The sequence below is a fragment of the Pagrus major genome, chromosome 5 (genome assembly GCF_040436345.1).
Source record: "Pagrus major chromosome 5, Pma_NU_1.0".
Classification (NCBI taxonomy): domain Eukaryota; kingdom Metazoa; phylum Chordata; class Actinopteri; order Spariformes; family Sparidae; genus Pagrus; species Pagrus major.
This window is the reverse complement of record NC_133219.1, coordinates 21,533,151-21,547,605: the sequence shown is the minus strand read 5'-3', so window position 1 is coordinate 21,547,605 and position 14,455 is coordinate 21,533,151. Positions and strand designations below refer to the sequence as shown.

Below are 14,455 nucleotides of genomic sequence, written 5' to 3'. Positions count from 1 at the left end.
CCCTAGAGGCTAGCTGGTTAGCATTCTAACTTAACTCCAAACTATTGTAACTTCACACTTTTATGAAAGTTTTGAACTAAAATTCTTACACATTGCACCTTTAAAGATATAAAGTAAAAAAATATATATATTTTTTTAATGTAATGTTTGCGCGGGTAGTTGTTTGTGACAAACCCACGAAGCAGCAGGCTGAGCTGAGGTCGGTAACGGGCTCAACAAGTCCTGAACCACTGTGGAACGCGGAAATGGGAGTTTACGAGATTCACCTGAAGGCAGCATTCTGCTCTGTGTGCGTTGGCTGCGACGTGTTCATGTCATCCAAATGTAAGAGGACACCGCTTCCTGGTGCGGGCCAGTGCAGATGGACTGATGAGAGAGGGAGAAGGTAGTGCTGCTCGAGTCGGTGTGATCTGCTCTGATTTTACGAGTCTGCGGAAACAGTGTGAGTACAGAAGCTGGTAGAGGCTCTTTCCTTTTCGCTTGGTTAACAGTAGTCAGGTCGAGGAGAGGTGACGCTTGTTAACACCAGTCAGTCTGTGGGTCGAGGAACAACTTGTAGGAAATGTGTATTTATTATTTTATTTAAGGAGAGCAACACTAACAGTTTTCAAACTACTGCCAGTAAGAAAATGTCAATGCTTTTACTGAGGAGTTCAACTCTGATCTGAGCATGTGCAGCTGTTTCCTCATTCCTTTATCCATCTTTCCTGGTGACTTACTGTGGTGAAGTGTTAAATGGAGAGGGTTACACCTGTACTGGCACACATGCACTTTGTAAACACACAGGCATATTTACTGAGGCATGTGGTGGATGCTTTCATGCCAGAGTCATATTGCTGTGCCAATAACTTTTAATATGTGGAAGTAAACACACTCATTGAATTAATCTGTCAATCCTAATAATGTCTAGTAAGGTCTGCAGATTACTGACATATTATTTGTATTAATGCTTTGCTTTACAGGTCTCATGTTATCATGTAGTTTGTTTGTTTTTTCATAGAAAGTAACTTAACTGATGTTCCCTGGAAGGATCTATACATGGTATTAATCACAGATAAAATGGGGGAGACCGTTAGGTCGAAACACTTCCTGTCAAATCAAATTTATTAGAGGTATATCCTGCTGAACAACGGTCTGCAATCGCACATACAACTCAACATATGTGGAGACTAAAGTTTAAAAATAATGAATGGAACATTTACTGGAGTTTGAACAGAGCAGGAGGAATTTGAGGAAATTATCTGTCTGAATTTGGTCCTTGATTGCCCTACAATTAGGTCCAAGAAACGTATTTCTTTCCAGGAAACCTTCAAGGAAGTTGCAGACCTGTAAAACGAAGCTGTTTGTTGTAACTGTGGCACTTCCTCAATGGCTAACTTGTTCCTTGAGATTAGAAGTCGTGCCAGTTGACGCTGTAAATGTAAGGCGCTGGTATCTCTTAGTGCTAACATACGTCCACTGTGTGTTTTCTAACAGGAACAGAAGAGACACAAGCTTCTGCTGGAGGGATGTCAACCGTAAACAAATCTGCAGAGGATGACGGCCCCTTCTCCTCAAAGGTCATCAACATCGTGTTCGTCATCCTGCTGCTGGACCTGCTGGGATTCACACTGATTCTGCCTCTGCTGCCTTCCATTTTGGACCACTACGCACAAACAGGGGTTGGTTTTGTTTTGTTTTGTTCTTCAAAATCAGAATAGACAACTCTGGTAAAATCAGGGTTAGGGTTAGGTGTTAGTGATAGAGCTTGTTTAAAGAAGAGATTTCTTCATCCAGCAGTACTTCCTCTTTTTACCTCTGAATTAGGGAAATTAATATCACTTGTGGCTATTTTTGATCACCACAATAGTTTAGAAGTCAGAAATGTTCTTGGCAAGACGGTCGTATATCAGCATTTATGTTCTCCAGCTGCTCCTGCTGCAGTGGAGAAAAAAAAGGATGGGATGTATCGAACAATGTGCAGAATTTGATGCACATTGTCCGTCACATCTATAGAACAAAGGAGGCTTTGTGTGAAGAATCTGTTTCATAAAAAAACAGAACCGACTCATGATGATTAGATTAGCATTCACGGGCCGTGTCTGTGTGCTGACTCATGCTGAACTGACCTCCTTACTCTTGTTTAGATTCTCCCCGTGTGACGCTGTATTTTCCTGTGTTTCGTCCCTTGTGCAGGATGTCGTGTATCAGTCTCTGCAGAGTGTTGTGGACTGGTTCAGGGAGGCCGTGGGGATTCCTCTGGAAAAGAAATACAACACCGTCCTGTTTGGAGGTACGTTGCATTGGTTTCACCTTCAACATTGGTTATTTGGAGCTTTTACATTTCGTCATACTGTAATCAATTAAACAAAGAATTTTTGCTCCTCAATTTCAGGTCTGATCGGGTCGCTGTTTTCTCTGCTGCAGTTCCTGATGTCGCCTTTAACCGGCGCTCTCTCAGACCGACACGGCAGACGACCCTTGCTCATTCTCACTACAGTGAGTGGCATGACATACTACCACTTTTTCATGACCTCAAGAAATAAAACCTCACTGTTCTTTCACATCTCATGCCGTGGAGGAGAGAGCAACAGTGTAATAATATCATCATTGCTTGTAAAACGTAGAGTCATCCATCCAGTGTTGATTCATTCGGGTCTAATTTCCCAGATAGGGCTGATGTCCTCCTACGCGGTCTGGGCTGTTTCCCGGAGCTTCAGCATGTTCCTTTTGTTTCGAGTAATTGGGGGCGTTTCTAAGGGCAACGTCAGCCTCTGCACTGCCATCGTGGCTGACCTGCCTTGCCCAAAAGCACGGAACCGAGGGATGGTAGGCAAAAGTTTTCTTTGGCCATAATTTAAAAAAAAACTCTAGGATGTGAATGGGTGTATTCTGTTTATGTCACACTTGATTAAAAAAAGAAAAATGTACATTTTTTATCATCTCTAGGCCATGATCGGCATCGCCTTCTCCTTGGGCTTCACTGTGGGACCCCTGATGGGCGCCTACTTTGCTGTCAGCTCCAAAGCAACAGGGAATGTCTTCTTCCAGACTCCAGCTCTGCTCGCTCTGGCCTTTAGCGTTGCTGATCTGCTTTTCATTTGGCTCATGCTGCCAGAGACGCTCACAAAGGACGTCAAGGTTAGCTACGGAAACATTCACACGGCCAGCTGACAAACTGAGGGGGCTTTTTTTCCCACAGGGGTTCACAGGTGTTTTTAATTACGTGTTGAATTAGACCCTTTGTCGGGCTGAAGGTGGGTGGGAGCCATGCTGTCACCAGACCCTCTGAGCTGATAATGATAATGTTGTAAATTGACACTACAAAGCTATGAGTGTTGGAGCTGTCCATCTAAAATGGTCCGTACACAAAGGACTATGGGTGTGCAGGGGCTTTAAAACATATAATGAATGGGGGGGTAGAATGAGGAGGGGGGGTCAATCACCAGTCGATCATTCGGTCAATTTATTAGTAATAGTACCGGTTTTATACGTGTGAGCTCTGAGCTTCAGAGGGCTTAACAACCATTCACACCTGGGCTCGCCTAGCCTTAGAAACCCACATGAAGGCCGGTTGGGTCAACGACCCACAAGTGGCCCTAACGACTCTGAAACTCAGAGCTTTTAAAAGCCTGCAACTCCTCCAGGTAGTTAGAACTGAAGAAGCCTCTTGGATGAGAGGTGAAACATCTTCAAGAAACTGAAACAAGTCCAGTTGCCTACGATACAGCACCTAGATTAACTGGTTTTATTAAAAAAATTTCTTTGTCCTCCGGGCCCCTTGTCCTGCATGTTTTAGATGTTTCCCTGCCCCAACACACCTGATTCCAGTGGCTGGGTCGTTCTTAGACTCCAGCAGGGCCGATGTTTCTACAGTAGCCCAGAACACACAAATCAAACGCTGGCCCCAGAGAGGGCCGTTTGCATTTTTTGCGTTTTAACCGGGGGGTGAAATGTGGGAAATGCAGCCTCACCGCTAGATGCAAATAAATCCTACACACTGGACCATTAATTTTCTAATGACTCGTATGCCACATGCACAATTGTAAGAGCCATGAAAATGAGTCTTGGATGCATAACCCTAAACATATAATATACATATATTGTAAAACGTCTTCTGTATCTGAATACTTTTCTAATTTTTCCTGTTTCATCCCAGGCTTCATCTTCAGGCTTCGGGGACTCCAGGGACCTTTTGAATCCATTATCTCTGTTCCACTTTTCGGCTGTTACCAGGGTGAAAGATCCGCCTGCAAAAAAACGTGAGTACCGCTCGTACAGGATTCCTCTGCGAGGCAGAAGCTTACACCCATTTGACCCATTTGTGAGTCATGAGTGAACTTTGGCACACTGATAGAAGTCATTAATGTCTTTACAGGAATGCTGAAGCTTCAAGTGCTGGGCCTGGTTTATTTCTGCTACCTCTTCCTGTTCTCCGGTCTGGAGTTTACGCTGAGTTTTCTGACTCACCAACGCTTCCAGTTTACAAGGTGTGAACTCAAAGATAAAACTGTGTACTCTGTCAGTTACAGTAAGCATGTCTGAACAACAACCTTGTGTTTTTGTTACAAGCATTTTTTTCCTCTCGTTAGTATGCAGCAAGGAAAGATGTTCTTCTTCATTGGTGTCATCATGGCTTTGATCCAGGGCGGTTATGCCCGCAGAATAAAGCCTGGGCACCATATCAAGGCTGTTCGTATGGTAGGAACACCTTCTCTTTACAACAATGAACTCTTCATGCTGCTGCTGATGCACCGCAGCAAACTCGTCTTCTTTAACGAACCACGTCTCTCGTTTTCAGGCAATCATAGCGTTAATCCCAGCGTTTGTTCTCATCGGGCTGTCATGGGATGTAACGGTACTTTATGTCGGCTTGGCGTTATACTCGTTCGGTGAGTCCAGTTTGTCCTTTCTGTCAGTTTTTAAAGACTTTGCAAGTGCGTGTGGTTGCATGATTAGCAGAGGAAACAGTTTCCTGAGTACTTCCAATCTTATTTTACAAAATACCCTCTTTAAGAAGCATCTATTTATGTGTTATGTTTAAAAAAAGTATTCTGTTTCTCACATTTTATGTCATTGCCTTTGTTACAGCGGCTGCAGTAGTAGTTCCCTGCTTGTCTACGCTTGTTTCTGACCATGGTAAACCTCTTATTCATTCCTATTTATGGAAACTCACAAACCATTTGGATTTTATGGTATAATTAGCACACTGTTGCTGTTGATATTTCTCCAGGCTCGGCCAGTCAGAAGGGCACAGTGATGGGGATTCTGCGTAGTTTGGGCGCTCTGGCCAGAGCACTGGGACCAGTGCTGTCATCCTCCGGTAAGGAAGAAAGATGGCAGTAATGGCGCCAAATGCATCTGAAACTTGTGGACAGTTTATGGAGTATTAGCCAGAACACAAAAGCCACTGACGTTTTCAAGAGATGAATTGAGCATTTGTACTCATAACGATCATGTTTTCTTCACAGTTTACTGGATAGCTGGAGCTCAGACCTGTTTCCTCCTCACATCAGCCTCTTTCATTATCCCCCTGGCTCTCCTGAGGATAGCTGGGAGGCTAAAAGAGGAGTGAGAGACACAAAGACTTTTGGATGTTCGGTAGTTTTAATGAATGTTTTATATATTTACATCGGCCTGGAGAACAAGCACTACTTAATACGGTGACACGAACAAAAAAAAACAGAGCTGTGTACTTCCTGCGCCGTTCGCCAAGGATCATCACATGAAGCAATATATCGCAAGAAGACGCTGCACCTTCCAAGACAGAGGGACGTTAATGTACAAATGAGAACATGAGTGGAGATGTGGAGCTGTGCATTGAGTGAAATGCACGGGTTAGGATGGATTACAAACCACATTTGTTCTTGTGCAACATGGATATCATTTTATACTGCTATATTTTATTAATCACTCAGATTTTGTATTGTACAAAGGAGCATTTTATTTCAGTTCTCTTTTAAAAGTGTGGATATTCTATTTTCTTGTAAAAAAGAATAAACGAGAAAGTCAACATCTGTCTGTGGGGTGTAATTCTTTTAACTGAAGAGTTTACAAAACGGTTTTCAATGCAGTTGAGTTAATTGTTGAGGTGCTTTTCCATTTTAGGCTGCTACAACATACATTTTACTCCACAACATGTATCTGACTGCTACAGATGTTTATGCACATTAAGATGTCAAATACAAATATATGATACAACCATAAAATAAGGTGCTTAACTAAATAACTTAATATATACAAATGAGTAAAACTACAGCACCTATAACATTAAAATACTGCTTTCACAGTTGAGTTGTCATGCTGTCGGCCAGTAGGTGTCGCTGTAGGCTCTCTGCACAGCACACTGTAAACATCAGCTGTGTCAGGCTGTTCAGCTAGCCGCTACTGCTATGCTATCAAACAGGTTTCTTAGCCTGCATAGCTAACACACTCGAGGGTGGATAAATGCAGCACCGTCGCAACCGAGACTTTGACAACACCCGCAACATCGAGTGAACATGCGGACATGTGATTACATATAGGAAAACCTGAAGATGGACAAGGTAATTCACTAAAAGTAAAAGTAGTTTGTTAAGCTGGCTAGCAAGCTAACTGATAGCTAGTGACGCTATCATACGCTGATGCATGTAGCTGAACGAAGCTAACTTTTAGCTAACTGTAGCTGTTGTAAACGTGTACATGGCATTTATAAAGTTAAAAGTTGGTTGGACCGCATCGATAAGCTGTTGGCTTTTGTAAAACATACATTTTTGACGAGTTTAGTACAAATTAAGACTATGTAACGTGAAATATGCTATCAGCTAACAGATAGCTAAATGGCTAACCAAACAAGAGTTGAGTTTAACACTTGTTGTTTGAGTGGGATGTTTGAGTGAGTCAAGCGTGAGTCAACAATGTGAATAAAGCGATCGCATTGTGAATCTAATACTGAACTAACTGTGGCAACACATGCGTTCACTTGAACTGTCAAAGGTCGTGTTTCAGCAGACAGACGATGACAGACGATCTGTACTTTCCACAGGAGAGCAAACTGTCATCTGTGCAGTCTTTGGACCATAAACAACAGAGGAGACAGAGGAAGGAGCCTCCTGAGCCATCACCACCTCTGATGTTACCAAATCCTTATGTGTCCGACAAGAGTTTGAGAGGGTAGGAGGATAATCATAGTTTGTCTCAATCAAAGTAATCAATCACCTGACCAATGGCCTGAGTCACCACTGTCAAGTGAGGCCGAACTGAGGGTTAAAACACAACAACATTACAGAAAACACGATGATGTGTCACAAAACACAGTAACAAATCTGAAATGTCGTAGTGTTTGGTGAAATTTTGTGTATTTTGAAATGTTATTGTGTTGATTGTGTGAAATTTTGCACAAAACACACCAACATTCCTTAAAAAACGACATTTTGACAAACACAGCATTTCAAAATACACCATTTCACAGAACACGACAACATTGCATCAAACTCAACAACATTTCACAAAACACGACAAAATTTCACAAAACACAACAACATTGCATCAAACACGACAACATTTCACAAAACACGACAACATTTCATCAAACACAAAAACATTGCATCAAACACAACAACATTACATCAAACACGACAACATTGCATCAAACACGACAACATTTCACAAAACATGACAACATTTCACAAAACACAACAACAAATCTGAAATGTGGCAGTGTTTGGTGAAATTTTGCAGCATTTTGTAAATTGTCGCTGTGTTTTGTAAAATGTCGTTTCATATTTTGAAATGTTGTGTTTTGTGAAAGATCACTATGTTTTCTGAGAAACTGTTGTGTTTTGACCGTTTGTTCGTAGTCAAGCCACTTATTTGTGTGAACGTCTGAACTTTGTGAAGGAGCTGGTCCGGTGTGGGCCCAAAGCAGAATCCATCAAACACAAATGGAGTGTCGGCAGGAAAAGGAGATGTGCCGAGGAGTCACGGCTATAGCAGCAGCCGTCGTGTTAGAGAGACCAGTGATGGTTTTATGCAGAGAGAGAGGTCCGCACGGGATCCACAAGCAAAGGTTGGTTTCCTCTTTAGAAACAGAAATATTTGATGGAATAAACTCTCTACTATGAAATTAATTTCAGTGATTTCTCCACAGGCATCTAAAGGCAACAATGACTCTCCTGCACAGGGCAGAACTGTGGGCCAGAACTCACTGAATTCACAGAAAAAAGGTAGATATCACACCTGGCATTGTGAACTCCTTCCTGAATGATCCCTGGCACCTCAGCGTGTGTTTTCCTGAACATAACTCATCTGTCTACAATCAACTTTTGCTTGTAATTGGACGACAGGCTCTCGAGGTGCCCGGTCTGCCCCGAACTCTGCAGGGAAGACAAAGCCAGCACAGGCGGACATGGCCCCGTTTGAGGTGAAGATGACTGATTTCCCAGAGTTAGCAGGTCCTCCTTCTGTTCAGAGAGTGTGCTGGGGTCCAACCCCTCCATCCGCGAGCCCTCTTACGCAAACATCAGCATTTTCCTTGAAGGTGAGCCCACTGAACATCACATATAATATTGTGCTATGGTGGTTAATGCGTCTAATAAATGTAATGCTATTGTAATTTTGTATGGAGTAGTCTGGAACAAGACGATCCCCAACGCAGCCCGACCCCCAACAAATGGCTACAAATGCTAAGCCAGATTCCTCTGCTGCTTCACCAGGTAGGGGAAAGTCCTTGTAGTTTCAATGACTGTACAGAAGTGAAATATAAGATATTAATCCTCTTATTTATTTTTTGTTAACAAGGTCAGACGGCGGTCACTTCATGGGCAAATGTCGCCTCTCAACCTCCAAAGAAACTCGTCCCTAAAGAGACGACAATCGGCTACAACCATACGCAGGTGAGGAGACGTGCTTGATTGAATCTCAGCATATGAGATATCTGCAGGTGTTGAAAAGTCTTACATTTAATTATAATTAACCTTAATTATACAGGTCTTCTTGTGTGTGATTACAGGCTGTTGAGATACGTTATACATCTACAAAATCATTTATATTAGTGTGACAGTGGATTTAATTATGTAAATCACACTGACAGAAATGTGACCAGTATGACCTTCTGTATGGTTTAACATTGCTTTGGGTCCCTTTACTTTGCCTCACGTCAGACGGAGGAAATTGCTGCACAGCATGAAGATGGAGCCCCAGGGAAGAGGAAAAGGAAGAAAAAGAAGAAGAAAGCTAAAGGTGAAGATGCAGAAGCTGAGTCAGAAGAGCCAGCGTATTATCAGGAGCCTCCAAAATTTGAGGTAAATAAAAGTTTTGACTGTATTTCCCTTCAATTCAAAAGCAAAACTGATTTCAAAGCATTTTAAAAAATCATTATTTTTTGTCGTCTTTTTGTCCCGACAGGATGAAGAAGAGTTTCCCGGTCTGACTCTTTCTTTGACTGGGATTGATCGATTGATAACGAGCAGCACTGCAGCAAAACTATGCAATGAGGTACATATCACTTATTTCTCCTCCCAGATGTTTTTTACTTTTCATTTATAATTCTGTGTCTTTAGCATAATTTAACATGTTTCAAAGTAGAGAGTCATTAAAATGAGATTGACAGTAGGTCATTTTTTGTGTCTTTCTCAGGAACACCAAAGAGAAAGTGTTCAGCATCAGTCTGCTGAACAAACCAAGGAAAAATCACCTGCAGCAAAAACTCAGCCCACTGAGACAGCTAAAAAAGGACAGGTTTGTATTTTCCTGTTAAATTTAAATACATGATATTATACTGGAGAATACAGTTTGGATTGAACCTGAATCTGTTTTTGTTCTCCTGACTTCCAGAAAGCTGAAAAGGTGTCTGGGAAGAAGAGCAAAGTTCCCGTTCAGCTGGACATCGGAAACATGTTGGCCGCCCTGGAAAAGAAGCAACAGTCTCAAAAAGCTAAGCAGGACGCCAAGCCAGTCATCCTCTCAGGTGGGTTACGGTCACATTCTTGACCTCTGCTACACTGGGTTCCTAATTTCTCTCTCTTTTTATGATACATTTTATTTAAAAGTCTGTCTGTCTTTGTAAATGATTTCTTTGTAGTTGGTGGAGGACTACCTGTCGTCCAGAAGCAGCCATTAGTCCAGAAGAAGCTGCCCTGGCAGCAGGATAAAATTGCCCATAATCCCCTGGACTCCACCAGCCCTTTGGTAAAGAAAGGCAAGCAGAGAGAGGTGCCAAAAGCAAAGAAACCCACTCCTCTTAAGAAGGTATGTCCACTCACTCACTCACTCTGGAACAAATACAGACGCACTGCATTTTTTTAAAGAAAGTGTCTCAGCTGTACAGACTTGTTTCTGTCTGATCCGCAGGTCATTTTGAAAGAAAGGGAGGAGAGGAAACAAAGACGACTGCAGGAGGAGAGAGGGCTGCTGCCTGAAAATGAGCTCCAGCCCGCTGATGAAGAAGAGATGGGTGACACTAATGCCACAGGTCAGAAAAAGCATGGGAGACGATAGAATTCAAAAGTTCCCGACTCCAAGTTATCACAGCTTTAAGTAGACAAAGAAAATCTTTGATTAAAGCTGATATTTAATCTGTATTTTGTTCTTAATAACGCTCAGATGAAGTAAGAAGTCCGTCAGAGGAACCTGAGGACGAGTCAGAGTTAAATGGCACGAACCAGATGGTGAAAGAGGATGATGAAGAAGCTGAGAAAAACGAGACAGTAGATCAACAAACCACCTCACCTGTTCCCTGCTCGGTCAGCCGACCCAAAATCCACAGCAGAAAGTTCAGAGAGTAAGACTGTAAAATCATAACGATTCACTCTATACACAGTTACAAGTTGTAATCTTTGTTGGTTGTCTGACTGTACACTGTGTGTGCGTGCGTCAGCTATTGCAACCAGATGCTGAGCAAAGACGTGGACGAGTGTGTGACGAACTTGCTAAAGGAGCTGGTTCGTTTCCAGGACCGCCTGTACCAGAAGGACCCGATGAAGGCCCGCATGAAGAGGCGCATCGTCATGGGGCTCAGAGAGGTCCTGAAGCACCTTAAACTCAGGAAGGTCAAATGTGTCGTCATCTCACCCAACTGTGAACGCATCCAGTCCAAAGGTACTGGTACTTACATCAGCTTTCAGATTTATCCAGCTGAATGTGTGCATAGTTTGGCTACGACGGTATTTGCATGTCTTGGCGTCAAACTCATTTATTAATCTAAACTTTGGAGCAACAAGGTGTAGACATGTACATGTGATCCTGACATTCATAATAAAAATATCACCTTTCGCAGGAGGCCTAGATGAAGCTCTTTACACCATCATCGACACTTGTCGTGAACAGGGGGTGCCATTCGTGTTCGCCCTCTGCAGGAAAACGCTGGGTCGCTGCGTCAACAAGGCAGTGCCTGTAAGCCTGGTGGGCATCTTCAACTATGATGGTGCACAGGTGAGGTTTATCATCACTAAAAAGACAGTTCTTAGCTTTGATGTAATTCCAGTGAGCATATCGATAAATTATTTTTTGACCGTTGAAGATGTCAGCAAGCTGAAAACGTTCTTCGTCCCCACAGGACATCTATCATAAGATGATCGAGTTGTCGTCTGAGGCCAGGAGAGCCTACGAGGTGATGGTGTCGAGCCTGGAGCAGACGGGCCAGGCAGATGCGGAGCAGGCAGAAAACACTGAGGAACAGCTGCAGATCAGCAGCTTGGCTGTGGAGGCTGAGCTCAGTCCTGACGCCACACAGCCAGAAGAACCAGAATACAGTAAGTTACTGTCCTGAGCCAAGGGTTGTGATACCTGCGATACCTGCGAATTAATCCTATTTTACAAGAGATGCAGAGTTGGAGGATGCAATCACAGATTTCACTGTCGAAAGTCAAATAAAAATCGAATAATTATCCTTTTGTATTTCTTTTTCTAGTAAAGATATGGAAGAAAATGCTGGAGAAGGACTGCAACCACAAATTTCTGAACTTTGAGGAGCAGCTGAGCGCCATGTGCTTGGAAAGTGAATGTACTGAAAACACTGATGAAGTTGAGAAAAGTTGACAGTGGCAAAGCCGTTTGTGCCTCTAAAAACCAACCCACATGTCCTCATCGCCAGCACAGAAGAAACTACGATTGACTTAGTCACACCTGCAAAAAAAAGAGCAATGAAAGGTGCCCTGCTGCTGTGGTTCCCAACATGGGGTATTTGTCAGGAAACGAATCATGTCGCTAATATTTCGCAATCAATCATAATTTCCCTTGTCGTCTTTTTAAGAAGCAAAAGACATATTTTTGTTTGAGTTGAAGATAATTGGGAAAAGCTGTGAGGTGTGTGTGTGTGTGGGGTGGGCGGGGTTATATACAGGCAAGATAAACCACTCACTTAATAGGACCAAACCAGTCACTTGAAGAGATCCCACAATATGAATTTTCAACCATGTTGTCTGTGAACATGCCGGTGTATATATACTGAATGTTTGTTGAACATCAAACCAGTTACACAGAGCAGCATTTGGCCTTCTGTTCTCAATTAGGTTCAGTATAAAGTTTCTTTCTGGCATTTTTGCTTTATTTGACGGGGACATCAGTGAGCTGACAGGAAATGAATGTTAGAGAGAGGATGGCACACACTGTGGGCATTGTAGTAACATGGTCAGTGTCTTGTATGGACTCAGATAAAGGCCGTTAGATTTTAAGCTTGTGAAATGATCACTGTCTGTTAAACTGTCAGAAAAACTGCATGAGAAATCTGAGCTTGTGAATGTAGAAGTTCCCACACTGCCCGACACTGATGGCTCCTCATGCACTCATATTTGTACTTGAATTTGTCACTTCAGTGTTGGACGCAGTGTGGGAAATTTGAGCACCGAGTTCCACACACAGTTTTCAGTTTGTACTCTTTTTTTTTTTTTTTCCTATGTTTGTGTTACCTTATTGTTAATCTAAGGTTTACAAAGGTTGACACACAACAGGAGACTTTTGAATCATCTCCGAACATAATTTCACAAGCTCCATATCGTATTGACCTTTATCTGAGCCCACAGTCTTAAACCCCTAGGCCACCAGGACTCGAAGAATCGAAATATTGTTTTGATTGACAAGTCAGAACTTGTAATTTTTTTGTTTGTTTTTGTAATCCAGATTGCACTACGTGGTAGAGCCTGTATTTTTTATTTGTGTTAGACTACCAAAGTACTACGCAGTGTTTGTTGTACTACCTGTGATTAGGTGTAAATGGTAGCATTTGATTTTCATGCAAGAGGAAAAAACAGCTAAACTATGTTGAGAAACATTACCAGCTGTTAACTTGACTCATTTTCGTGAGTTTACCTATATCATGAGGAAAAAATATTATAAAGTGGCATAATGATAAAATAGGACAATATACAGTAATCTAAATTGATTGGTAAAAGTAATTGAAGGAAGCAATAAACAATCTGAAATGGACAAAATCAACGGTCAGAATTCAGTTTTCAGAGGACTGTGATGAATACTGTACAGGAGAGAAGACTTGGGGTTATGGCATATGAAGATGTAAGAGTAGAAACTGCTGATTGAAACATTTAACTTGTGGAAAAGTGGTTTAATGCCAAACAGATGTTGGGCTCATGTCATGTGGACTCAATAGCAAGCTGAGGTCTTGCTGAATGATGTCTTGGTTCAGTTCAACATGGAGGAGAGATGTTTGGAAGTTGATAATAGAGAGTTTCATGGCAGACATGTTACAACAGGGAAAGCACAGGTATAACAAATGGCATTAATTGTTGCTGCTTTCCTTTTAGTAATGACCGTTCCAGGACTTGGATATATTATTGATAGTATCTGTGACACTTGTGCTTTTCCTGCTAAGTCAAAATGTCAGTTGTGGGAAAAAAAAACAGTACACAGTCCTACACACTCAGTCATATGAATTTTACAACATAAGTTTGATGTTTTGGTAAATATGCATATTTGCTTTCTGTTTGCAAGTGAGATGAGAAGATGACAGCTCTCAGATATTGGCTGCGCTCCTGTCTCTATGCTAAGCTAACTAGCTTCTAGTTGTAGCCTTACTTTTACTATACAGAAATGTATTAGGTACCAAAAAAAGCAAACAGGCTCATTTCCCAAAATCGTCAAACTAATCTTTGTAGTTCAGTAAATTCTGTGGTAGTGAGAGACCAAACTGTGAAACAATAGGAAATAGGAAACCCATGATGAAAGGCCTAATGTTGTTGTAAACATCTATTTTTTGATCATTTAGTTTTTTATAAATCCTTGAATATGAACCACTTTCCTTAGAGAATGGATATACAAACACTAAATTATTTTTGTAATGCATTAATTGACGTGTCTGTTGTCGCATGTTAAATAGGAAATTAAAATCAGATGAGAGATTGGAGTGGATTAATGATTTGTTTTCTTGTTCAAATATAAAACGTAATTTGCATAAAGACGACAAATGCAGTATTTAATGTAAATGAGGTTGGATGATGAATATACAAGAGAAAATGAAGGGGACCAAGTTTGCTTCCCAGTGGCA

General features: G+C 41.8%; 2 protein-coding genes across 2 annotated transcripts; both read left to right on the top strand.

Annotated features, from left to right (window-relative positions):
- Positions 1-341: 341 nt before the first annotated feature.
- Positions 342-5,992, top strand: mfsd10 (major facilitator superfamily domain containing 10). The gene is made up of 13 exons (XM_073466338.1): positions 342-442; positions 1,477-1,661; positions 2,176-2,272; positions 2,375-2,478; positions 2,650-2,808; positions 2,929-3,120; positions 4,139-4,241; positions 4,358-4,469; positions 4,572-4,680; positions 4,781-4,871; positions 5,071-5,118; positions 5,213-5,302; positions 5,451-5,992. Exons 2-13 carry the CDS (start codon positions 1,509-1,511, stop codon positions 5,552-5,554), a joined length of 1,362 nt encoding a protein of 453 aa, XP_073322439.1. The 5' UTR covers positions 342-442; positions 1,477-1,508; the 3' UTR covers positions 5,555-5,992.
- Positions 5,993-6,294: 302 nt separating this feature from the next.
- Positions 6,295-14,314, top strand: secisbp2 (SECIS binding protein 2). Its single transcript, XM_073466017.1, has 18 exons — positions 6,295-6,524; positions 7,004-7,131; positions 7,858-8,026; positions 8,108-8,183; positions 8,304-8,497; positions 8,588-8,672; positions 8,758-8,852; positions 9,120-9,260; positions 9,364-9,453; positions 9,595-9,696; positions 9,793-9,925; positions 10,040-10,206; positions 10,309-10,429; positions 10,561-10,738; positions 10,835-11,055; positions 11,234-11,388; positions 11,513-11,708; positions 11,867-14,314. Exons 1-18 carry the CDS (start codon positions 6,516-6,518, stop codon positions 11,992-11,994), a joined length of 2,388 nt encoding a protein of 795 aa, XP_073322118.1. The 5' UTR covers positions 6,295-6,515; the 3' UTR covers positions 11,995-14,314.
- Positions 14,315-14,455: the final 141 nt, after the last annotated feature.